Here is a 26,693-nt window from a genome sequence, read left to right on the forward strand (position 1 = left end):
TGCTTCTATTAAAAAGGCAAACAAACAATAACCCTTGGTCAGTTATTTAACTTGCACTGTACTTGTGGTGAATGTTGTTTATATTGTATATCATAGAAGATGAACTACTAGAGATGCTCCGACTTGAATCTTCCAATTTTACATTGATTGGTAATCAGCAGATCATGCACTGAACCATCAAAAATGTGTATTAAATACATCAAAACTAACAGCTTCTACGATTTTCAGTCAAAATGATGTCTACCATTGAAATGGGAATTGAATTAGGATATTTATTTAACCAAAGGCATAGACATTACACTTGAATTTAATCAAGACTTGCTTTGGTACTTTTTGAGGAATGATCTTTTAAGTGTCTTTTTATTTTCATTCTAAACTTTTAAATCACCAAAAGAAGCTGCAGCACCTTTTCCACCTTTAAAGTTTGACTATTTAGGAAAAAAAAAAAAAAATGGAATCAGTCAGAGTCAGCCGACCTTAAGAAAAACCAAATATGGTGAAATTTGATCGTAAAGGGAAGCATTTATAACAGTGTTATGCCTTCATATTGACGTTCTTTTGCATCACATCTGATGAAAATTAGATGTGATGCAAGTTGCATTCATTGCAAGCAATGAATGCAACTTGGATACTATGTTGAGTAGCTGAGTTTTGAAGTAGAACTTTAAAATTTACCTCACGTCTATGACCACGTCTGATAACACTAAAATTTGCTGATAAAGGAGTTATGCACCTAAAGCTAGCCCTTACGTCAAACATGTGAAACCATTGGGTTTTAAAAATGATGCATAATGGAAAAGTACTCCCATTACATATCATTTAACCAATGTACGTTCATTGGTCAAAATAGCAGTGGTTTTCCTGTGTTTGAAAGCCTGTATGATCAGCTCACTCAAAGTGCAGTTATTTGATTAATAATTGCACTATATTTCCTGGAAATTCTGACATTGTTATGTTACTTCTACAGAAACTGAAAAGCCCAGGCCCACACAGAGTAATCCTACAAGACGTCAAAGTCTAATTTTCTTTTCCTTAATGGCAGAATAAGTAAAAACTAACTGGAAGTGTGTGGGAGGCTTACACCATCTACTGGAGGCAGCTACTGTACTTGAAACATGTCCAAAACTGCATAACACGCTTCTGTATTTATTTGCTTTAAGCTCCTTGGAACAAGCAGACCTGGCAACTTCATTCTGCAATTAAATATTTGCAAGACCAGACAGTTTATTGCAGGTGTTGTAAATTTTAGTGCAGACTAAGCCTGTTTGCAACACAGTATCAGAAATGGTGAAATAATTGTCTGTACTTGTTTGACAGAAAAGGTTGAATGACGACTTAAAGAGAACCACAGTGATAAATCCATTACTCAGCATTAGTAACAAATCATAATAGAACAATAGGTATAGGCATTAAAGAGATAATAAGTGAATTCATTAACGTCTGACTAATGCTGACTGTTGGGGAAAAAACCTATATGCTTCATTTAATTTTTTCATATGGCAGGTCTGTACTTGAAGAAACCCTCGCCCCGTGTTTCAACTCTGCTTCAGTTTTACACTCTCCTCGTGTCCTCTGCTAAATAATCATCATTGTGATGTACAGTACATAAAGGAAGCGTCCCCCAAAATGTCGTCTTTGGTTGTGATGGGCCAAGCAGGAGCCCGGAGACTTGCGACAGGAACGTGGAGAAGATTCATGAAGGACGGCAGGTGCTTTCTTGATGCACTTTTTCAAAAGAAAAGGCCACACATGCGGGACTTTCTTTTTAACCTCTCCTGCTGTATTGCAGATGTTTCACTACCTCAGCTTCTCACCGGAACGCTTCATCCTCACCTGCAGCCAATCAGAAAACCCCGTCCTATAGCTACGTGGTTGTTGGGGCAGGGTCAGCAGGTTGCGTCCTCGCCAATCGCCTGACAGAAGACGCCCAGGAGTCCGTGTGTCTGTTGGAGGCCGGACCCAAGGACAAGTGGCTGGGAAGCTCCCGACTCTCGTGGAAGATCCACATGCCAGCCGCGCTGACCTACAACCTCTGTGATGACAAGTACAGTGATTGAGTCTAAATTTAAGCAATAAATCATCCTCAGATTACGCCAGTGACTGATAAACGTTTGTTCTGATAATAATTCAGAGCTCAGAATTTTCTTTTAATTGTCCTGCTGCTGCGTTTCTTTTCACTCCTCCTCAGATATAACTGGTTCTACCACACGCTACCTCAGGCCCACATGGACAACAGGGTGCTGTACTGGCCCAGGGGCCGAGTCTGGGGAGGGTCCTCCTCACTTAATGCCATGGTTTACATCCGTGGGCACGCAGAGGACTACAACCGCTGGCAGAGAGAGGGTGCAGAGGGATGGGACTATGAGCATTGTCTGCCTTACTTCAGAAAAGCTCAGTGCCATGAACTGGGAGAAAACAGGTAGTTCAAATGGCTTTATTTATTTTGTAAATTACTTTTTATTTGCATAAGTTTGATAGAATCTAAGGATGGGCGATATGATCTTTTATCACAAAGTGACAATGCATTTAAAAAAAATCCATCTTTTTTTCGTTTATTGGCTACAAATCTTTACCCTTACGCAATCAAAGTTACACAAACATGAGACCACTTTAAAAATAAAACTTACCCTTCATCAAAAAGACGACTCCACTACATAGGTCACATCAAGAATTGGAGCTGTGCTAGTAGACAGTATGAAATAATAGTGTTTATTCGTAATTGGCAGACATTAATTGAACATTTATCTTTGCTGTCATAGAACCAGCAATGGGAAAATAGTCTGAACAATGCTATCAGTTTTCTAGGATTATAAACTTGAAACTCCGCTTCATGTTTTATTACGATTCACATTTTATTCCAGACGCTGCATGTTTAAGCTGCAGTCACACTGTCGCCACCTGTGCTGGTGTGTCTGAAAATCAGCTTTACGTGGGAGCAAATGAGAAGAAATGTGAGACACTTTCTGAAGCAACAGGTCTTGTCCTGTCTGAAGAACTATGTGTGTTGTTTATGATGCGCCCTTTATTCTTGAGATAAAGCGTTTAGTGTGGACTGACTAGGCTATTTTTTTGTGATGTCACAGTTTGGTTTAGTTATTCTTTTCTTAATATTCACCTGACTCTCTTTGACTGAAATCACAGGCCTTTATTCCCAGTCATAGAACGACCCAGGACTGTGCATAAACTATCAATTTAACTAATTAGTAAATATGTCCAACTTAAAGCAATTATCATTCTGAGGTGAGTGAATCTTCATTCAATCTTCATACATAACATATGCTAAGTAGCTTTGTTATTATCAACATTAATAAGACAATTGTCTAGCATTAATGAACACGTTGCAGCAGAGGTGCTTATATGATAATCCCACACTTCCTGCTGGAGTTTGAAACCTACTAAGCATTTGTGAAATATTGTAACATTGTGTTTTTTTCCATCTTTGTATTGCAGGTACAGAGGTGGCAGCGGACCTCTTCACGTGTCCAGAGGAAAGACCAACCATCCCCTGCACAAGGCTTTTATCGACGCAGGCCAGCAGGCAGGATACCCCTTCACTGATGACATGAATGGATACCAGCAGGAAGGCGTTGGCTGGATGGACATGACCATCTACCAAGGTAACAGAAACAGAGAGGAAAACACTTGAGGTTTGACTGCATTGGTGGCACTGAGATCAGGTTAGGCTTAATACAGAAGCTACATTAATTAACTAACCAATGAGCCTAATAACTATATTTCTTGTAATTTTATTACGGATGCTTGATTATTTAATAATCACCCCAAATGTCTGAACATTCAATCCAATATGGTGCTTATGTAGTCCCAGTGATTCTTGAGAATAGGGACAAAACAGGTCCTATGGATAAAGCATGAAGTTTGAATAAAATATACACAAAATATATTTTTTTCAAATATCTAACTAAACTAACCTGGGTCATGTGAGCACAACAATGTATATTTTTCTTTTTTTTGCTGAATATTTTTTTATTTTAAACATTGTAGTCGGTGGATGATGCCTGTAAAAGCCCTTGTCCAGGAGCAGAACTCAACACATTCTTATAGTTTAAAACAATTAAAGAAATACTAAAATTATATATTATGACAATTAAGTATAAGTAGTCAGGTAAATAATTATAAAAGTATCGATAAATTGAATTAAAAATAATTTTTAGATATTTTCCAACTCCGTTGAAATTTGTCCTTAGTTTTTGTCAACACCGTCAGAAATGAAAAGAATGTAAAAAAATCAGGCATTATTGGGGGGCACCAGAACTTCTGAGGACCCCATGACGTTGTCTTTTCTCTTCCTTTGCTAGGAGGGCTAATTAGCTCTGGTTAGCTTAAGTTATTCTTTAGTTTTTTCTTCTGATTTATTCCTAAGTTGTTTGTCACAACCATGATGTGTCAACTCCATAACTGACAATTTACAAAACTTTGATGAAATTTTGCGAAATAAAAGCTTAATTTTGGTAAACTGTAAAGATTTCATGGACCTGACGAGCTACAATATGGCCTCCTTCAGAATAACATCATATAAATTGAGGTAGTTTGGCATTTCGTCAACTCCGTCAGATGTCAACTCCGTCAGAGTTTTTCTGACTCTTTCAGTGAAATTGTTGTCAAATCTCACTTAATTGTGCAACTAATTCATTTTAATGTATTTTACATGAATTGCATTACTTCACATGTACCAAGTTTTTCATTTTACTCACTAGTTTGTCACCACCTTCAGTTCTGTGTCAACTCCGTCATGCACTGTCAACTCCATCAGATGGACTTTTTCTTGTTTTTTGTTTTAAATAATATTTATTTTATTTCTTGAGAAGCATTTGTCTGTAAGTTGAGTAAAAATATCACTAATGGGGTATTTTAAAAATCATTTTAGATTTATTTTTGTCAGATGGTGATGACAAAGTTCTGGGTCAGGTCGATTAAAAATGTAATTTTTTAAAAAAAATTCGCAACTGGGAGCCTGTACCTTAGCATCTTCATATTTTCTAAACATTATTTGTCATATTTGCATACATAAGGTTGAGAAATAATTAAAAAAAAATATGGGAAAATTAAAACCCATTTTGTCCCTATTCTCAAGAATCACTGAGTCCTTTAGCACATTAGTAGGAAGGAAAACTTGCCATTTCTAACGAGATTATACAGGTGCTGGTCATAAAATTAGAATATTGTGATAAAGTTCATTATTTTCCATAATGTCATGATAAAAATTAAATTGTCATATATTTTAGATTCATTGCACACCAACTGAAATATTTCAGGTCTTTTATTGTTTTAATTTTGATGATTTTGGCAAACAGCTCATGAAAACCCAAAATCCCTGTCTCAAAAAATTAGAATATTATGAAAAGGTTCTCTGAACGAGCAATAAAAATAATCATCTGAATCAACAAAGTAACTCTAAACACCTGAAAAAGATTCCTGAGGCCTTTAAAAACTCCCAGCCTGGTTTGTTACTCAAAACCGCAATCATGGGTCAGACTGCTGACCTGACTGCTGTCCAGAAGGCCATCACTGACATCCTCAAGCAAGAGGGTGAGAAACGGAAAGAAATTTCTGAACGAATCGGCTGTTTGCAGAGTGTTATATCAAGGCACCTCAGTGGGAAGTCAGTAGGAAGGAAAAAGTGTGGCAGAAAACGCTGCACAACGAGAAGAGGTGACCGGACCCTGAGGAAGATTGTGGAGAAGGGCCGATTCCAGACCTTGGGGGAAGCAGTGGACTGAGTCTGGAGTAGAAACATCCAGAGCCACTGTGCACAGGCATGTGCAGGAAATGGGCTACAGGTGCCGCATTCCCCAGGTCAAAGGTCAAGCCACTTTTGAACCAGAAACAGCGGCAGAAGCGCCTGACCTGGGCTACAGAGAAGCAGCACTTTGGACCACTGTTGTTCAGTGGTCCAAAGTACTTTTTTCGGATGAAAGCAAACTTTGCATGTCATTCGGAAATCAAAGTGCCAGACTCTGGAGGAAGACTGGGGAGAAGGAAATGCCAAAATGCCAGAAGTCCAGTGTCAAGTACCCACAGTCAGTGATGGTCTGGGTGCCATGTCAGCTGCTGGTGTTGGTCCACTGGGTTTTATCAAGGGCAGGATCAATGCAGCAGCTATCAGAAGATTTTGGAGCACTTCATGATTCCATCTGCTGAAAAGTTTTATGGAGATGAAAATTTAATTTGGTCTGGAATCGGCCCTTCTCCACAATCTTCCTCAGGGTCCGGTCACCTCTTCTCGTTGTGTAGCGTTTTCTGCCACACTTTTTCCTTCCTACTGACTTCCCACTGAGGTGCCTTGATATAACACTCTGCAAACAGCCGATTCGTTCAGAAATTTCTTTCCGTTTCTCACCCTCTTGCTTGAGGATGTCAGTGATGGCCTTCTGGACAGCAGTCAGGTCAGCAATCTGACCCATGATTGCGGTTTTGAGTAATGAACCAGGCTGGGAGTTTTTAAAGGCCTGAGGAATCTTTTGCAGGTGTTTAGGCTTACTTTGTTGATTCAGATGATTATTTTTATTGCTCGTTCAGAGAACCTTTTCATAATATTCTAATTTTTTGAGACAGGGATTTTGGGTTTTCATGAGCTGTTTGCCAAAATCATCAAAATTAAAACAATAAAAGACCTGAAATATTTCAGTTGGTGTGCAATGAATCTAAAATATATGACAATTTAATTTTTATCATGACATTATGGAAAATAATGAACTTTATCACAATATTCTAATTTTATGACCAGCACCTGTAAATGCTGTGAAAACCTTCAAGATCATCAGAAAACTGAATTGAAATGCTGAAATAATGTGTACTCAGTGAGGAAAAAAAAACCTCATGATTTTTTGATAACCAAATTCAAATGTTAAATATGATCCTATATTTCATCCTTTGTCTGTTTTGCTTTAATTGCTAATGCTGAAATGTTAGAAAATATCAGTAAATTGGCCACAACTGAAAACTAAACTTCTAATCCTGAGTTAAAGCAAAATCTTTAGAACTGGGGATTGTACCTTCTCAAACATGGAGCGCTGAGCTGGGTGTGAAACGTAGATAGCACTAATCTACAGGATTTTACTGCACAAATAAATCTTGTCCGAATGAATGCATGTTTCCAGGGAAGAGATGGAGCTCTGCCAGCGCCTACCTCAGACCTGCACTGGGTCGGCCCAATCTGAAGACAGAGGTGCACTGCATGACCACCAAGATCTTGTTTGATGGGAACCGTGCTGTGGGGGTGGAGTATGTGCAGAACGGAGAGAAAAAGAGAGTAAGAAGCACGACTACGTCACGTATTACAGTAGATTAAAAAAAAAGATTAAAGATGTTTTTTTTAAAGCTATCGTTACCATTTTTCATGACTTTCCTCTTTACAATAGCTCACAGACTCAGTTTTCCCATTATTGTTCAGGTGTTTGCAGATAAAGAAGTGATCTTGAGCGGAGGAGCCATCAATTCCCCTCAGCTTCTCATGCTATCTGGTGTGGGAAATGCGGAGGAACTGAAGGCCCTCGGTATTCCTGTCATTCAGCACTTGCCAGGTGCGTGAAGTTTAAAGACTCTGTTGACACTGGGACGGATGCATTGTCTGCTGGAGATTAGATCTTATTGCGTGTAGGATTTTGAGTCACTGTTTGACCTTTTCGTGCCTTGGTTGCTGGTTCTGGAACTGCTGAAGGAGGCAGCTGTTACACAACCATCGCAACTTTCCAAACATTTTGTTTTCTTTCTCTTTTTCTAATAGAAGTTTTTGTTCAAGTAGGTGGCTCAACAACTACTTGGATTGACGTTTACCTTACAAAGAATCTACAGAGTAGGAGACTAAAATGTTTTGTTTGATGAAGTCAGAATCACAGGAGCACCACAGGGGATTGGCCTTTTCCTCCCCGTGCATCAAAAAACGATGTTGCTTAGGGTTAGGGTTGCGCTTTCTCTCACTCGCTTGGATTCCCTCTGCTAGATGTTGTACCAGACCAATCAGGGAACAGAAGGAGAAGTTGTGAACGATGACGTTGATTTTCTGCGCTGTTTCAGAATTGTACTCTGCCTGTAGTTTTTAAGTGGCAGCGGAGACATTCTGCGATGGCCTCGCTTCCACATATTGAATTAACACTAACAGTCGTCTCGTTCGGATCGGCACTCTCTCTTCGTAGCGGAGGATGGTTGTTTACAGCGCTGACAATTTCCGGTAAGCTTCATGGCCTTGAACTGGCGTATTTCATACGCCACGGGAAAACATTAGCTATTGGGAATTTAAAACGGGAAGCAATCGCTTCTCAACAGTCGAGATCCCAGACTCTCTGTACAAAGCAAGTAGCGTAGAACAACGGGCCTGGTTTTTACCAGGCTACCTCAGACTTCCTGCCAACTCCGGAAATGCTCAGAATGCTTTAAATGAATGTATTATAAATGAATAAGAAGCTTCTTCAGATTCACCGCAATACAAACCACTACTGAGAATCCTCTCCACTCTCATCACTGTCAACTGCATAATAACTCTTTGAACAGACTTGCATATTCTGACTTTCAGCAAAAATGTAATAAAGTTATATTTATTGAAGTATTTTTTAATTAGATTCAAATTAAACTGAACAAAAGCTTCTGTCTTCTTCACTCTGTTGTTCAGGCGTTGGCAATAATCTGCAGGACCACTTGGAGCTGTACGTCCAGCAGCAGTGCACTCAGCCCATCACCTTGTACAAGGCGCAGAAACCTTTCCACATGATCAAGATCGGCCTCGAGTGGCTCACTCTTTTTACAGGTAACCAAATTCACCTCGCAAAAATATTTATACCCCCTGACGTTTTTACTGTTTGGTCACATTACGATTACGCAAAACTTTGATGCACTTTATTGCAGTCGTATGTTAGACGAAACCCAAATAGTTCTTAATGCTGAAGTGGAATTAAAATGATGCACGGTTCTCTTTCATAGCATTCGTTTCGTGTCTCACAATGGGAACGCCCCTGGCGTAACCTCATCAGAAGCTCCTATTACATTACGCCAGCCAGGATTGGCTGGAGATAAGCCTGTCAGCGTCAGAGAGGGCAGGCACCCTCCCCCTATAAATAGGGCTGACGCTGAGCCGACATCTTATTCAAAAACCTCTTCTCTCGCAACGAGCAGAAGTTCCAACCAGCTCTCGTAACTACTGACTCTATTCTGAGCCAAGCTAAACTGTTCACAGACGCGTGTGCAAGCTCGGTCGCCGGGCGCTTGGTTTTGGGATATTTGTTCGGTATCACAGCGAGTAGCTCTCTCTGGTAGAAATACCCACAAAAAAAAAAAAAAAGCCGACTCACCGTAAGGTTGTTCGTTGGCAGTTTTCAGAGTAGCAATACTCCCACCGTAAGCTACCTACTGGGAAGCCGCAACGCTTCCCCCTCCATAGTCTAACCATAACTGGTTAGCTTAGCTGTCGCCAGCTCTCTTTTTCTTTTAGTAGCATTACGGCCATCTCATCTCCCCGAAACATGGAGACCGTCAGGTCATCTAGTACCGTGGAGAAGAGCCCACAGGCACGAACCTGCCCGTGCGGCAACAAAATTTCAAGCGGGGACACACACCCGTCGTGCGTGATGTGTCTCGGGCTGAAACATGCCCAAGCAGCCTTTGACTCTGTGGAGTCCTGCTCGCACTGTAGCAGGTTCTCCGTCAAAGTGCTTCGTCGCCGTCTGGCCCGTCAGACGACATTGTCCAGCGGCGACCCGCTTATGACATCTGCAGCAGCTGTGCAGGAACCGGCCGAGCAAATAACTTCGCTGACCGCTGATGCGGGAGCCGGGACGAGTTGGGGCGAAATCCTCGACTCCGTGGACCCGCTGCCATCTGAGGTCCCCGAACTCGGCTTCGAGTCCTGCTCGCTGGATTTCCCGGTAACGGGAGACTGCGAGTTTTCCGATAGTGAGCCGGAGCTTCCTTTCTCGGATAATGATGAGGATTATGACCCATCTCCTCCGCTGTCGGGTCGGGTTGCAAAACCCGCACCGTCTGGCGCAGGCCAACCCGGTCATGAAGGCTCATCCTCGCCGGAACTGGATTTTGATCTGCACGATGTGTGCAAACGCGCCGCTGCAAAGCTTGACATCCAGTGGCCCGAGGTTCAAGCCGAGGTAGTTCGCTCCCGCTTCGATGGAAAAAAGCTGCCAAAAGCACGGAAAACAGGCAGACAACTCCTGCCAGTTTTTCCGGAGCTGCTGGAAGAACTAGCCGTCTCCTGGCGCAATAAACCCTTTAAGGAAAAGCACCCAGTGGCTGGCAGTTCGGTGCTGGACTGTGATGGTATGGAGAAGTGCGGACTCCGTCAGTTACCCCCGGTCGAACCGGCGGTGGCGGCACACCTCCACCCAAAGACTTCCATGTCAGCTGGAGGTCCCACTCTCCCTTCAAGAGCCGACCGCTTTCAGTCCAGCCTGACGGATAAATCTTACCGGGCAGCGGCGCTCTCAGTTCGGGCCCTAAACGCCTCATCGCTGATGATGGCTTACCAGGCAGAACTCGAGGAGCAGATGACCACTTTGCCAGATGCTGCACTATGGGAGGAGGTGTGCATCATCACGGATCACTGCCTACAACTCCACAAGGTGGCGATCCAAGCCCTGGGCAGGACCATGGGTCTCATGGTTCTGCAGGAGAGGGCCAGGTGGCTCAACCTCACCACACTCTCCACTAAGGAGAAGGAGGACCTCCTGGACACCGCCATCACTCCTGAGGGGCTGTTCGGTGCAGCAGTCACCTCCATGCAAAAACGATGGGAGGAAAAGAAACGGGATGATGAAGCACTGAAATTGTGTCTGCCCAGGCGTACGTTTGCCACCGGGACCACGACCCCGAGCACCCAGCGCCAGACCTTTGCTCAGGCTGCAGCTCGATTCCCTAATGCCTTCAAGATCCCCAAGTTTCCGAAGACGCAGGGTGCTGCTCAGGCTCCACAGAAAGCCTCTGTCCCAAAAGCCCCGTGGCAGAGGAAGCCTGACGGCCCTCGCTCCGACCAACCGCCCCCCCAACCCCCTTCCACTCAGAACGTGAGGAGAAGGAAGCGGCTGGCCTGACCTCCTCCCCAGATGTTGGGAGCGAGCGGGAATCGCTCCCTTCCATAGCTCCGGTTCCGAGCCTGTTCGGCGAGTTCAGCCGGGTTCAGCGCGTGACGGAGAGGATGTTCGAGCCTGCTCGGCACGCCAGAAAGAAAAGACGAGACTGTGTTCATTATGGGGAGCTCCACGGCGAGCCCCGGTCACGTCCCACAAGCACATTTATCTGTTCGAAAGAAATAAATGTTCACACACTGTCGCATCCAGGCTACGAGCCGAGGGCGCAGATAAAAATGTTGAAAAACATGAACACAGTTATACTGGGGAATTTGATCCATCCTCTAACAGGAGGACTGAGATTTTTTCCCCATGTCATCAAATCTGCAGCAAGCCGAACTCCGCGCGCATGCGCAGTGCAGACTGGAGCTGTTTGCCATTCGGCGCCAGAAGGGGGCTTGTTTTTAACAGACTGGCCAGTCAGCCGCCTGTCAATAAACACCCATCTGTGGGAAAAATGCACGAACTCAGAATGGGTTTTAAAAACTGTAAGGAGGGGATACAGACTACAATTCGCAATGACCCCTCCACGTTTCAGGGGTATATTCAGTCGCAAGCAGAGGGAGAAGCCGCTCTTGTCCTACAAGAGGAAATATCCTCGTTGTTAGTGAAAAGAGCAATAAGGCTAATACCTCACAAGCACTGCCACGAGGGGTTTTATTCACGTTATTTCCTCGTGCCAAAGAAAGGCAGAAGGGGGATGCGTGCTATATTAGACCTCCGGGCGCTAAACAAGCACCTGAGAAAATACAAATTCAGGATGCTGACACACGACTCCCTGCTGCGCTTCCTACGTCCCAGCGATTGGTTTACTTCAATCGACCTCAAGGATGCTTATTTTCACATCCCCATTTATCCGCCGCACAGAAAATTCCTCAGATTTGCATTTCAGGGAGCGTGTTACGAATACCTCGTACTCCCTTTCGGTCTCTCACTGAGCCCGAGAGTGTTTGTAAAATGCACCGAGGCGGCTGTGGGCCCGCTCAGGAGGCGGGGCATCCGGGTGGCGATGTACATAGACGATTGGCTGATCGCTTCGTCTTCCCGCCAGGAGGCTGCAGATCACACAGCTACATTAATGCAACACGTGATGGATCTGGGATTCGAAATAAACATGGAGAAGAGTGTATTACTCCCCACTCAATCCATTTCCTTCATAGGTCTCTCCCTGGACTCAGTTCAGGCCAGAGTGAGACTAACAGAGGACAGAGTGAAAACGATGCTGGACTGCTTGTCCATGTTTCACAGAGGAAATCTGGTGTCCATCAGACTCTGCACAAGGCTCTTGGGCCTGATGGCCTCATCATTAGCAGTAGTTCCCCTTGGGCGACTCCATATGAAAGGAGTCCAGCGCTGGATTGCCTCTCAGCAGAAGCTGAATCCACATGTTTCTCACAGAGTGAGGGTTTCCGCAGCCTGCAGGGCAGCACTACACCCTTGGTGGAACCCCAGTGTGCTGACACAGGGCATTCCAATGGGAGTAGTGCAGAACAGGAAAGTTGTCACGACAGATGCCTCCCTGACAGGCTGGGGAGGTTTATACGGACAAAATATGGTGAATGGGTCTTGGGGCCCAAATATGAGGTCAGCCCACATCAATTTCTTGGAGCTGCTGGCTGTTCACTTGACACTGAAACATTTCCTTCCACTTCTAAGAGGTCACCATGTGCTGGTCAGAACAGACAACACCACCGTGGTGGCTTACATCAACAGGCAGGGTGGTCTGAGATCACTAAAACTGCACATGTTGGCTCACAAACTGATCATTTGGAGCAGCAAACATTTTCTGTCACTGAGGGCAACTCATGTCCCGGGAGTACTGAACTGTGGAGCGGACCTCCTCTCCAGAGGGAATCCCCTGTATGCAGAGTGGAAACTCCATCCGGAAGTGGCCAGGCTGGTCTGGCAGAGGTACGGGCAACCATCCGTGGACCTTTTTGCCTCGCAGGAGAACAAACAGTGTCATCTGTATTTCTCCCTGCACGATCAGAACGCACCTCTGGGGGTGGACGCACTGGCCCACAGGTGGCCTCGGGTTCTGCTCTATGCCTTTCCCCCCATAGCTCTAATTTCACCAACGCTAGCCAGGGTACGAACAGAAGGGCTGACAATGATCCTCATTGCACCCCACTGGCCGTCGAAACACTGGTTAGCAGAGATAACGCAGCTCCTGTGGAAGGATCCGTGGCAATGTGTGGAAGGATCCGTGGCCTCTGCCTGCACGCAGGGATCTGCTGTCTCAGGCCCGAGGACAAATTTTTCATCCCCACCCAGAAAGGCTGGCTTTGTGGGCTTGGCCCGTGAGTGGTTCAATCTACAATCTGTAGGTCTCCCACAGAGTGTTATTGAGACAATCCAGAATGCTAGAGCTCCAGCAACAAGATCTTTGTATGAGTACAAATGGTCTGTTTTTGAGAAATGGTGCTCTGAAATTCAGGAAATCCCCTTTCAGTGTTCTGTGGCCGTGCTTTTAGCTTTTCTGCAAGACCTGATTGATAAGGGTAAAGCTTTTTCTACTGTCAAGGTGTACTTGGCTGCTATTTCAGCTTGCCATGTGGGTTTTGAGGGGAAGACTGCAGGGCAGCATCCCTTAGTGTGCCGGTTCATGCGGGGGGCTCGCAGGAAGCTCCCTGTTTCGAGACCCATGGCTCCATCATGGGATTTACCCCTGGTGCTGGATGCTCTCTCTGCCTCACCCTTTGAGCCTCTAGATCGGGTTGAATTGAAAATTGTAACCTTGAAAACAGCACTTCTGTTGGCATTGGTCTCTACAAAGCGTGTGGGTGAAATCCATGCTTTGTCTGTTAACCCATCTTGTATGAGGTTTTCTCCAGACAAAACTAAGGTGACTTTGCTCCCCAACCCTGCTTTTGAGCCTAAGGTGTTGGGGTCATACTCCCCAATTGAATTGGTGGCTTTTTATCCCCCTCCCTTTTCTTCACTGGAGCAGGAGAAACTGCACAACCTTTGCCCTGTACGTGCTTTGGATATCTATTTAGAGAAAACAAAACAGGTCAGGAAAAGTGATCAGTTGTTTGTCTCTTGGGCTAAGAACCATTATGGAAAACCGGTGTCCAAGCAACGGCTTGCCCATTGGATCACCGCAGCGATTTCCTTAGCCTCTAGCTCAAGGGCTTTAACACCTCCTGAGGGGCTGCGTGCCCATTCTACTAGGGGCTTAAGCTCTTCATGGGCCTTGCTGAGAGGAGTACCTCTGCAAGAAATTTGTGCCGCAGCAAGTTGGGCCTCCTCTCACACATTTGCTTGGTTTTACAAGCTTGATGTCACAGCATCATCACTGGCTCATTCAGTTCTCAGTGTAAGCACCAATCACTAAAACTACCTGTGCCTGGTAAATAATAATGATTAAGTGAACATCTGACACACAAGGTGTGGTTTCTGCTGAGCAATTCGGGAGTCAGTATATTCTCGTTCCCATTGTGAGACACGAAACGAATGCTATGAAAGAGAACTTTAGGTTACTTTCGTAACCCCGGTTCTCTGAGTAGCATGAGTGAGTGTCTCACCAAGTCACCCTCCTTGCTCTGACGTTGCGAGGAAGAGGTGAACGTTTTTGAATAAGATGTCGGCTCAGCGTCAGCCCTATTTATAGGGGGAGGGTGCCTGCCCTCTCTGACGCTGACAGGCTTATCTCCAGCCAATCCTGGCTGGCGTAATGTAATAGGAGCTTCTGATGAGGTTACGCCAGGGGCGTTCCCATTGTGAGACACTCACTCATGCTACTCAGAGAACCGGGGTTACGAAAGTAACCTAAAGTTTTTAGCATTTTGTGCTGATCAGAATCTGAAAAACGATGTGCATTTGCTTTCACTTCCTTCCATGTTGGCTGAAAATTACGTTTCTACTTCATGTTTCCAGATTGCGTTTCTGGGTTTTCCATATGGCTTGTGGCAAACCTCTACTGTGACTTGTGCATCAGCAGATTCATGTTTCACCACCGTGCCTCATATAGAAATAAGCAACGAGGAGAGCAAACAGCTCAGCCGCTTGAGAGGAAATTATGGATAAAACAACATTCTTATTGGCAGTATTTTAATTATTTAAAATAAAAAAATCTAATCAATAGTTATTGATAACAACTGGGATGAAATGCTCGTATTGTTCTTCAGCCCAGACCTGGTGAAAACAAATGTAGGTCACAAATTTCAAACTTCTATTTGTAAATGGTTTTGAAAAGTTCTGCTTCATCATTTTGTCATTTTCTTTCCACTTTGGCACGGCGCACTACTTTCTGCTCTTGTGTTTCAAGGAATTTCCGATGGCCTGCAGAAATACATGCATACTAATCCTCTAAAATGTACCTATTTTATAGACGTGTTTCCCAACCCGGGTCCTCAAGGCAAACTGTCCCATCTGTTTCAGATGTGTCCCTGCTTGAAACAAACCCTGACTCAGATGTTAAGTTTATCAAAAGCCTAAATTAGCCTCCAACTGAAACCAGGCGTGCTGAAGCAGAGAAGCACCTAAATTATGCAGGGCAGTGTTGCCTTGAGGACCAGGGTTGGGAAACGTTGCTGTATGGTGTTTCCCAACATAATAATAGTTTTGTTATTTTACCTAAATGTTATTTTTTTTCTTTTTTTTTTTTTTTTTTACAAAATGAAAAAAAATAAATTAATTAAAACTAAGACACATATATACCCTATAGGAATTTTTTTTTCAATGTTTCAATGTTTTTCAATGCAATTTGTAGAATTTGCCACAGGACTCTGTGAAATGTTCTCCGCAGTGAAGAAATACACTGATTGACAAGTGATTACTGCAGGAAACCACCCGGTGGTTTGGCAACTAGGAAGATTAGCTGAGCATGCCAGACATATAGTTGGCAGACTTGCTTTTTTTATCAGCTTTGTGATTGTGGGTTTTTTTTTTTTTTTTTTTATTGGTCACTTTACTTTTCTCAACCTTCTTCTCTCAGGCTACGGAGCTACAGCCCACTTGGAAAGCGGCGGGTTTATCCGCAGTCGACCTCACGTCACACACCCCGACATTCAGTTTCATTTCCTGCCTTCACAAGTTATTGATCATGGCCGGGTTTCTTCAAAGATAGAAGCGTATCAGGTGCGACAAATGACAAATATGCTCTTTTCTTTTTCTTCCTCCGTGCGGCCAAATTTATTCATTACTTCCATTTAGACTGCTATTAATAAACTTTATATGCTAACAAGAGGTTGAGAGTTCCCTTTACTGTTCCATGGAAAGTCACATTTAAATCACAAACCTGGCTCTTCAGGGAAATTTCTTTGGAACTGATTCTCTCTTCCAGAGAATTGCACCTGCCAGGAAATAAGAGCTTTACACAAAGGGAAAATAGCTGCAGGTTAACTCCGTCTTTCCCTGCAGATAAACCATTTAAGAGGAGATCTACAAAAGAAAAACAATATCTACCTAAAATGGGTGAAGTTGTTTAAGTAGGGCTGGGCGCATTGATTCAAATAGATACCAAGGTGAACATTGGTATTGGGTCGATACCGCTGTCGCAGTGTCTCTTCCAAATGTCCTGCAAATTGCTGAAATTTCCCCAGAGTTCATGCCAAATGCCAAAGATCAAGAGCTTAAGTCTTTAATATGATTCCCTGATGTCATACCTTTGTGATGTTTATACTAAAAACATCTGCTCTCTTTCAAATGCAATCTGTGTAATTTCCTTATAAGTGCAGCTTCTCTCCAACACTGTCAGAGCAGACGGCGGCTCCTCCCACGCCCCTCGGCTCCTCGAGGGCTCACTTTGCTCCTCGCCCTCCCTGCTTTGCAGAGGAGAGAATTTATCACTGTGGTAACATCACAAATTTACATAAACACATCAAAGCAGTTCACCTTCTAGTGAACTCCAAACTACAGAAAACATTGTTAAATTTGATCAGAGATGCAGACTGATTAAACTATTACCATCTATTCAGGCAGCCGAATAAAATCATACTGGAACTCAGTAATAATTGTATGTCCTACAAACTTGAAATACGAATATAGGATGAATATGGTCATCCTTTTGTGTTAATTTAAGGAAAAATGGGTCTACCTATTGAGGCTACATACAGTTACAGACAACGGTATCCTGATATTTTTGTTATTTTGTCTAAATATTCATGAAGAGTTTTGCTGCGATGATCATGAAGGACCTACAAGCTCTCTCAACAGAACGGTTTCAAGAGTTCATTGAAGACACATCTCTGTGAAAATAATCCTACTAGTATAGTTTCCTTGTGAGAAAAAAAACTCTTATCTTGTATGTTGCTCAAAAGTAAAAAAAAAAAAAACTGTCTAAGTTGCTTATATTTAGACACAAGTGGGAATCCAGATAGCTTCAAATTGAAAAGAATCACTGAAGAATAAGACAGAACTTGTCTCAGATATTGGTGCCAACACGATTGCAGCTGTGCACAAAGTAGGTCGGGCACGTTATCCATGCATTGCACATCCAGAAACGTTGTGAGTTTCCAGAGCACAAACTCATCCAATCAATTGAAGCACACTGGAACTGTGACTTCAACAAGTTTAAGAGGCAATAGAGAAAAAGGAAGCAGTTGTTCTCTGCCTTCTCAGGTAAAGAAGGCAAAGAACACAAAGGTCACAATGCGTGCTCAGTGGTGGGGCTCTCCCTTGACTCCTCGAGACCATTTGAAGAATCAGCAAGAGAGATGTAATCTGAAAAACATTTGTCTGTCTCAAAGGTGATAAAGTCTCCCTGGTGGTAACATTACTTGGAAGCTTGTCTGCATCTCATCAGGCTCCAAGGCAGCAAGCTAGCAGGTGTGCTGTTAGCAGGGTACCAGCACCGATTCAGGGGCATTGAAGCCTTTCGGGGTCTCAGTAGCAGCCCCTACCTGAGATTTAAAACCTTTGGATCCGGGGGACACGGCAAATGTTACACACCAGTAATATGGGTGGAGTTTGACTCTCAGGTCCTTAGATGACAGCACCATCGCACTGCTGATAGTAATGACATCATTGAAGAAGACAAATCAATTCCAAGGAATGGAGACTCAATTGTTTTATGGAGAACCACTGAGCCAACATTTCCCTCTCTGAGAAAAATTGCATAAAAATATCTAAGGCCAGACAAGAAGTGCAACAATGTTGCTGTTCCTAAAATAAAACCATCTGTTCTCGACAGGGGACAGGGCCGACAAAGGTTACTCAAAACATACTTTCTTAAGGGCTTTATGAACAATTTTCCTATATGAAATTAATAGTATTTTTGTTGACATTAGTGTTTTCATATCATACTGTTGGCTTCTTTGTGACTTTTCTCTTAAAGAATTGTGCAGTAGAAGGTACTGTGAGAATTATTTTAACTCTACACTGCTACATTCTTTTTATATTGTCGTTAGGTGATTAAAAAAGCACTTATTTGCCTAAGGTTGATTGTTCTCATGTCCTAGGTTCATGTTGGACCAATGAGAAGCACCAGCATTGGCTGGATGAAGCTGAAAAGTCCCAATCCCATGGATCACCCAATTCTCCAGCCAAACTATCTCTCCACTGGTAAGAACCAAAGAGGGTTGCTTGACTGAAGTAGGTCAGAAGATAAAACAGAATCATGCGTGTTTTCTATCCGATCTTTGCAGATATCGATGTGTGGGAATTCAGGGAGTGCGTCAAACTGTCCAGAGAAATTTTCGCTCAGAGTGCCTTCGACCCGTTCCGCGGCCCTGAGGTCCAGCCCGGGCTCCAGGTCCAGTCGGACGCCGACATCGACGCCTTCGTCCGCCGGAAGGCCGACAGCGCCTACCACCCGTCCTGCACCTGCAAAATGGGCTCCGCCTCCGACCCGACCGCGGTGGTGGACTCGAGCGCGCGCGTCCTGGGTCTGGAGCGACTGCGGGTGGTCGACGCGTCCATCATGCCCAGCATCGTGAGCGGGAACCTGAACGCCCCGACCATCATGATGGCGGAGAAGGCAGCTGACGTGATCAGAGGTCGGCCTCCTCTGGTGGACCCCGGGGTTCCCGTGTACCGGCCCCCGACGCTCGAAACGCAGAGATGATCGGCCGATTCGGTGAACAAAACGACCTCTGAGGTGGGAACGTCAGGGAATTTAATCAACAAAAATCAAAAAATGTGACTTAGTTTTGTTTAACCTATGATTCGCTTACACTTCTTTTTCAACTCCACAAATAACCCTTTGCGTAGAAGTGAAGGATTTAGCATGAAGTTTGATATGGTAATTATCAAACAAGCACACTAAGACGTCATACCTCACTCTAAAAGTAGACATTATTACAGCCTGCCACATAGCAGCTGCGCAGTAAATGCAAATTGCTCTTTGCAGAATCTAAACAGTACCTGGAAGAGCCTTGTCAACACTTGCTCAGTTTTTTTTTTTTTTTTTTGTATAAATCTACTAATGCATGAGGACGTAAGGGGAATTCTGTTTGCACCAACAACATGGTTCATCTCAACTTCACTGTATCCACAGCTTGAATTGTTTTAGGTTAAAGTACTATAGAGCAACATGTGAAACACTAACAAAACAAAAACCAGACTCTAAGCCATTTGGTTCAGCTTGAAATATTATCGTCACGTTAATTATGATTTACTGCCTCTCTGCACTTTAACTGCAGAACCTTGCAGCTAAAGGTTCTGCAGCTGAAGTTAAAGGTTCTGCCTTTCCTGTTGTCTACCAATCAGCTTCCTTCCTGCAAACGTGCAGCTGTTCAGTTCAGCTCATTTCAATAGATGTGTTTGCACAGTGTTGAAGTTAACAGGAAGCCAATCACTGCTGAGTTTCTGTTCGAGTTGACCTTATCTCAAAAGAGGGATGTTTTCAGTGCTAGACGTTCGCCAGAGTGCTCACACGGTTGCTTTTGTGTTTAGAGAAAGATTAGTGCCGATTAGACTGGCCTGCGAGGCTGCCTACATCAGCATTTCTTATTTGAGAAAAGCTGGAACAACACCTGTTTTCTGGCAGAAGTCATAAAGATATCTTCTTTTTTTTTTACCCCCCCAAAAAACAAAAGCTTTAAAATATAAATAAAACACATATAAAAGTGAAAAAGGAAGCAACTTAAGATTTTGCGAACAAAATTAGCTGCCTTTTTTCAGTCTCTAACACTAGCAGATCTGTTTACACTAACGTACAAGAGTTTTTGTTTTTTTTTCTAGATTGCAGATGTTGCATTTTAGGGCAAAGAAGCAGTTAAAGGGCAAATACCATTTTTACATATTTTCCTCATCAATTGTGTTCAATTCATTTCAGTGTATTTTTATACCACTTGCTCACAACAAATTTGGCCTCAAGGCTCTGTTCTTCTTTTTGCTCTTAAAAGTTCATTTCATTTCAAAATTTAAAAAATATATGTGGGGGGGGGGGAGTGAAGAAAATGCAGCTGAATGCTGCAGAAGAGTAGTGTTGTTGAAACTTTTGGAGCACAGAACTGTTGCATTAATGCTTGCCATAATATTCATCCAAGACAAAAGTAGGAAATTGTAGCTCTTTAGCTCAAAGCTCAAGTTAAAAAGTGAAGATTTATGCCATACAAGTCGAAACTGCTTCACGTGGATGAGGAGAACGCTGTTCGCTTCCGTACAGTTGGCTCACATTTCCTACGCTGCAGCAAAAATGCCGACTGCGTCGTTTTTCTGAGTCTCCGCAAAGTGCAAACGCATCCATTCCACATTTTTATGTCAGGTCAGAAAAAAAATATTTCCTTCCGCGATTGCCTTGAGAGATTTCCACAATGGTTGTGGCTCTTTTACCGATCATGACTCAAAAGGTCCTTTTTGTGTTTCAGGAAAATGTTTTGACATTCCTGATCCACTTTGGAAAACAATAGAAAACCCATTTAATGCTTTTCATATCTAATATCTAAAATGCAACATTTGCCCTTTAAAGTAGCAGTTCTCCTTGACTTGCTCTGGACCATTGCACAACATGCAGAGCACTTAACTGCACATTCATGTTGAGCGTTTGTTATTGTTGGTTTACCTCGACTGACCGGTAAACCTTTATGTAGTTTTTTTTGCTCCCAAGTGGCTCAGGCTCAACCTAAGATGTTTTCAAACTATGCAGTAATATTAACAGCCAAATATCAAACATGGCGAATTATGTTAAAATACACCTTGTTTCTCTACACTAACAAACTTAAAAAATCCCAAGTACACGTTAAATAAACTCTATCCTTTTTATTGTTTTTGTGAATGATTATCTTGTTAAAATTTATAAATGACTGATAAGGAAAATGAAGGTTTTTAAATAACATAAATATAATAAAAGAAATAGTGCCTTTGAGATTATTATATTGTCACGTCTGTGTTAGTGTCAAAGAATTTGTGATTGAAGTTGATGCATATTTGATTATTTTTTATATCTTCACTAATGTCTTAAGTATTGAATGAAGTCAATTAATCCGTATTATAAGCTACAATGACCTTTAACTGTGTTAAATTGTTTCTTTCTTAATAATGCATACTGTGACAGCTATTGTTTACACTACAATGCACTGTTGTGCAATGATACATTAATCAACTTTTTACATTTTTTTTATGAAAGAGTAAACATGTGAATCAGAAAAAGACATTTTATGTTAATATATCAAAGCTTTTCTTTATTTTATTGTTTTTCTGCATTGATTGTCAACAAGCCGTCCTGACCTTGTCCTCTTTATTCAGCAATTATTACAAAAATCAGCAGGTGCGTCGTCATTTCAGGCAAAAAATTCAAATGTACAAAACAAGGATGTTGCTTCTGTTGGTACAAAATCTAGAAGGTACTAATTATTATGCTACAAAGTAGATAAAGACAATTTTTAGAGTGTTTTATACACAAATAGGTAGAAAGCAGAAATCTTCAAGTTAGTTCTTACAAACACTATACAAATTGTTGTTTGTTTGTTTTTTACAACCTTTTACAGACTTCTGTAAAGCAGTGGCGAAGTAGAAAAAATAAAGCTGAGTTGCACAACCAAGCCTGGTGTTTTTTGTCACTTTATCTCCTGATAAAACTAAATTGTTGACGTATTCAGACACCTGTACTATAAATTGTTTTCTTCTGTAAGTGGATGACATTTGACAATTGGACTGTGGCAGCTAATATTTTGGTTTTATTATAAAGTTATTTCTAGAAGCAGCAGTTGATTAAAAAAACTGAGTAAGGTAGAAACGGCTGCTAACGTCAGGATTATTCTCCTGTTGGTTCAAGACAAACCGACTCACGGTCTTTAAGCTCTTATCGCGTCTGTTCAAGCTCAGATGAGCAATGACACATGATGATATTTAATTTTCCAAACAGTTTGCTTGTCTGTACTGCTCAAGAATGTGTTAACATAATCCTAAAAAACAAGAAATCATGAATAAGTTGTCATTTCTAACTAATGATTCAAGAAGGGATTGTTTTTATACTTAAAATAACTCAATAATGTATCTTAGGTAAGCAAAGTTGCCTTTAAAAATGTCTTTTTGTAGAAAGATGTTTTAATATTCAATGGTAACATTAAAATGTTCCCACTATCAGGATAAGGGTAATAATTTGGGCATTTTTGTAGCCTCAGTACTTGGATACTTAAGTCACTGCTAAATCTTGAATTGAATACGTGATCAACACCATAAAAAAAAAGTGAGGCGATCAGGATTCCAATGAATCAATGAGTATAAATGGATTAGTCAAAGTCCGGAAGTCAAGCTGATTGAAATGTTTTCAGGATCTTATAGAAGTTATTGCATAATTTGATTTCTGCAAATATTGATGGGCTTAATCAGTCATGTAATGGAGAGTGGCCAAAACTCCTAAAGATTGTAAAAAATCTTAAAAAGAAGATGCAGAAATACAAGTTATTACAGCTACATGTCATCCTATTTGTTTCACACTGACATTTGCAACACAGTAAAAGTCTTAGTTAGATAAATAACATTAAGTTTCATTGTGGCATGTGTTGCTTTCATCTGAAGATTTAACTGAAACATGTGGACCAGGTGAGGTCACTAAATATGAGTTAAATTACTTTTTAATCTCAACTGTCTCTGTGTTGTTTTCCCCCATTACTGCTATCCAATCACAGAAAAAAAAATCATGTCCTAATCCACCCAAATAGTTTTAAAATTAGTTTCAATTTTAATGTGGTTATGAAATACGCAAGTCCCCGTTGCTTACGTGTGTGTGTGTGTCTCCTGTGTGTAGCTGCGCACAGCAATCCCTTTTTGTTTTGGTCGTATCAGTAAAGAAGCCCTTTGATTGCACACGTTGCCATCCCACAGTCCAGAGCCGATAGCCGCAAATTGACCTGAAGTTATTGTAGTTTGGCAGTGCGTAGCGGAACATGCTGGCCTCACGTCACGCTGGAGCCGTGTGGTTCTCTTCTCTCTTCACAGATGTGTTTGTATGTGAAACTGTCTTTAGGAAAACGCTTCACAGAGAACATGCCAGGGCTGAGATAGACGGATGAGCTCACCCCCAGAAAATGTTCAACACGGAGACAGATTTGTTATGCGTGTGCTTCATCGCATGTGAGAGCTATTCCACCCGTTTTCACAGCTGGTCAACAACCTGACTCCTATTTAAAAAAAAAAAAGTACAGTGTGTGAAACAGCGTTGAAGTGAAACTCTTGCAACCGTGGAGGCGATCCTGAATTGTTCCCGGTTAAAAATAGGTGAGAGTAAAAGAGTCGCATGCCTCTAGATCTGGTAAAATGGTTTACGTTTAAATCTTTTCTCATAATAAACTCAACTCCATCCTTTGGGATGATTTCTGGGAAAGTGACAAATTGCATATTTTAGGACACGGGAGACGGCGAAAGTTTCATGATTTTTGTTTGGCTTTCCACACCAATCAGCATAAAGATCGGGCAGGAAAGCACATAGAGCGGAAGGATATGCCTGAGGACAAAGTCATTAATTATTGATATGTAATTTCCTCTTCAAATAAAAAATAAAAGAGAACAACGTTTAACCCTGAACTTTTAACCCTCAGCAGCTTGATTTTAATATAGAGTCCTTAGCAAAAGCATACATGCCCCTTGAACCTTTTCACAATTTGTCACATTACAACCACTGACAGGTTCTACAGGGATATTATGTAAAGTAACGCATAAAAATGAATGAAAACTATGAAGCCAACATTCTGGAGACTCTGTTTCTGTTGTAAATACAGCTGCTGCACTTCACTTCCTTCAAGTTTGTACGTATAGAAACTGAAATACGCCTTTTGTCTTCACCTCCAAGATACGTCAAGCTCATTAAAGCTGGGGCTACTCTGAACATGAATATTATGTCATTGTAGCACATAAATATGCTTTGATCTAAGTCATTGCTTATTTAGTGGGTTTAACTGTATTATTTTGGCAACATTTGATGTCCATGTCATGATTTTATGTCTCTGTCAGACACACTAAAGTTTTTTTCCCAAGAGGAATAACTTTCAGTTGCGCAAACATTCACATTAATTGAAACCGTCACATTCAATGAAACCATCAATTAATGTGACGGTTTCGCATTCAGATCCGCCTCATGATTGTTTTTCCACCCTGCGGTTTCTACTGCCTGCTGGCAGAGCCTTGACTCTGACCTGTTCATTAGTCATTATAAGATCTCATTATAAGATCTCATTTTAAATAAACCTGACTGATTTTCACCTGACACTGCTTGACAAATACATTTTTTCCACAATTGGTCAACCCATTAACTGGAGGCAACCTGTTTTACTTGATTTTATTTAGGGTGTCAATGTAAAAGGGGTGGAAATCGAATGCACAAAATACTTGTAAATGACGAAAACAATTTTTTTCCCCTTCCTTTTTCCAAATAAGCACAGTTTTGTTAGTCTATCAAGTAAAATCACAGTAAACTACACTGAGGTATGTGGTTCTAATGTGGTTCTAATGTGGTTCTAATGTGACCAAATATGGAAAAGGTGAAAGAGGCGTGGCGACTTTCACAAGGCACCGTCTCAGCTGCTCCTGCTTTGGTTCCATCTAATTCAGATAAGCAAACAAAAATATATGTTTTCATCAGTTCTGACCAATGAGGGGTAAAATCACACATTTCATCCACATAAAATGCAACTAATTGCAGGAATCCTTGGAAAACCAATCAGTTTTTGACATCTGAACCAGGCAGAAAGACTTAGAAACGCTCCGCCGTCTAAAACTATTTACACAGCAATAGAATAGAAGTCTAATTCATTTGCCTGCTTGTGTGTGCAGGTGGTGAGTGGTGGCACATTTGTTTTCATTGTGTTGGCTCCTCATGTAGTAAACTATGTGATTGATGGCCTTGTGTAATCCTCACTAAAGCCGAGTTATGTCATCCTCAGAATCTAAAACCAAAAGATCTGAAGTTTTATCCAACTGATGTCAGTTAGGAAAATACAACATAACTTTTAACGACTGGCCTGCCTTCTGGGAAGCTGGCGTGTAGATTCATGTCTCCTGATTTCAATTACAGCAGGTTTTTTTTTTTGTTTTTCTATAACCATGTGTCCACTTTAGCTGCAATCTACTAAGCAGAAAAAGAAAACAAGGCACTTTGCTCTCACGTTTATCCCTGTTTCTAATTTTCTGTTCTCCGCAGGGCCTGCTGAGACATTCCCCATACGTTCAATGAAACTAGACAGAGTCTGCGGTGAGTCGCTGCTATAGAGAAGTGATGCATATCATCTCGTCCGTTAGGTCCTCCTCACACTTCACGGCCACGTACTGCTCCTCGTCGCTGTAGTCCCTCTGGTGTGGCGAGTCGGAGCCGACGCTTTCCGTCCCCGCCACTTCGCCGTTACCCATGCTGCCGTTCAGCAGATTGCTGGCAGCGCTCTCCATCTCGTCGATGGTCATCTCGCAGGCGTCTGCGATCTCGTGTTTGGCCGCTGTCACAAACTTGGGGTCCCTGGCGTATTTCCCGAGACCTTCAGAGATCAGGACCTGAGAGGGATGCGAGAGAAAAGGAAGATCGTGATAATAATATTAAAACAGATAAAATTTTTTTTATATAAAATCAGATCAGAAGGCGAGAATGTGTGAAAGCAGCTAAGGCAAACCAAAATGGTGGAACTAATTAAATGGCTGAATTGTCAAGATTACCGAGGACGACAGCTGATTGTTGGATGGACAGAATGCAAAGATGAGAAACTCATAAGAACCAGCAGCCATTTTTGTCATTTTATGTAATAAATTATCCTTCAGTAACAATTAAACCATGACAGGATAATGACAGTAACTCTTCTTTAGGATGTAGATACAAAAACCTGTAAGTTTTCATAACTACATGGTCCAAATTGACATTTTTAGCAATTTTATAATCTAGAAGCAGCAATTGATTAAAAAAACCCCGAATAAGGTAGAAACAGCTGCTAACGTCCTGGGATGGGCTGGTGACCCAACACACCTCACTACTGTAGGACGGGTTTGGAAAGAGGATGAATGAACTGCAGCTATTTAAGTAAATATTTACCTATAAGTAGGTATGAGATTTGACCAGGCCGTTCTAACACATGGATATGCTTTCATGCCTTTTGTCAATCTGGATGGATGTTTAGGGTTTCTGTCCTGCTGGAAGGTGGACCAGACTGACACATTTTAGACTCTGACAGATTTTATTCCAGCATTGTCCTGAATTTAGCTCCATCCATTTTTCAGTCAACTCAAGGAAGGCATGATGCT

General features: G+C 42.1%; 2 protein-coding genes across 3 annotated transcripts in view; one reads left to right on the top strand and one right to left on the bottom strand.

The window, feature by feature from the left end:
- Positions 1-1,264: 1,264 nt before the first annotated feature.
- On the top strand, positions 1,265-22,015 carry chdh (choline dehydrogenase). The gene is made up of 10 exons (XM_088007451.1): positions 1,265-1,709; positions 1,790-2,044; positions 2,189-2,419; positions 3,451-3,617; positions 7,119-7,270; positions 7,412-7,541; positions 8,627-8,761; positions 16,027-16,169; positions 18,491-18,593; positions 18,677-22,015. The coding sequence occupies exons 1-10, from the start codon at positions 1,627-1,629 to the stop codon at positions 19,093-19,095; spliced, it is 1,818 nt and encodes a 605-aa protein (XP_087863577.1). The 5' UTR covers positions 1,265-1,626; the 3' UTR covers positions 19,096-22,015.
- The window catches only part of cacna1db (calcium voltage-gated channel subunit alpha1 Db), a 72,113-nt gene continuing 67,047 nt past the window's right edge, over positions 21,628-26,693 (bottom strand). For both annotated transcript variants that reach the window (XM_088007449.1, XM_088007448.1), the window contains one exon: positions 21,628-25,955. In XM_088007449.1, coding sequence (XP_087863575.1) covers positions 25,674-25,955 — 282 coding nt within the window. In that variant the 3' untranslated portion in view covers positions 21,628-25,673. The remainder of the gene's footprint in view (positions 25,956-26,693) is intronic.

This window comes from Poecilia mexicana, unplaced genomic scaffold (genome assembly GCF_051168715.1).
Source record: "Poecilia mexicana isolate PSO_F unplaced genomic scaffold, ASM5116871v1 scaffold_7, whole genome shotgun sequence".
Classification (NCBI taxonomy): domain Eukaryota; kingdom Metazoa; phylum Chordata; class Actinopteri; order Cyprinodontiformes; family Poeciliidae; genus Poecilia; species Poecilia mexicana.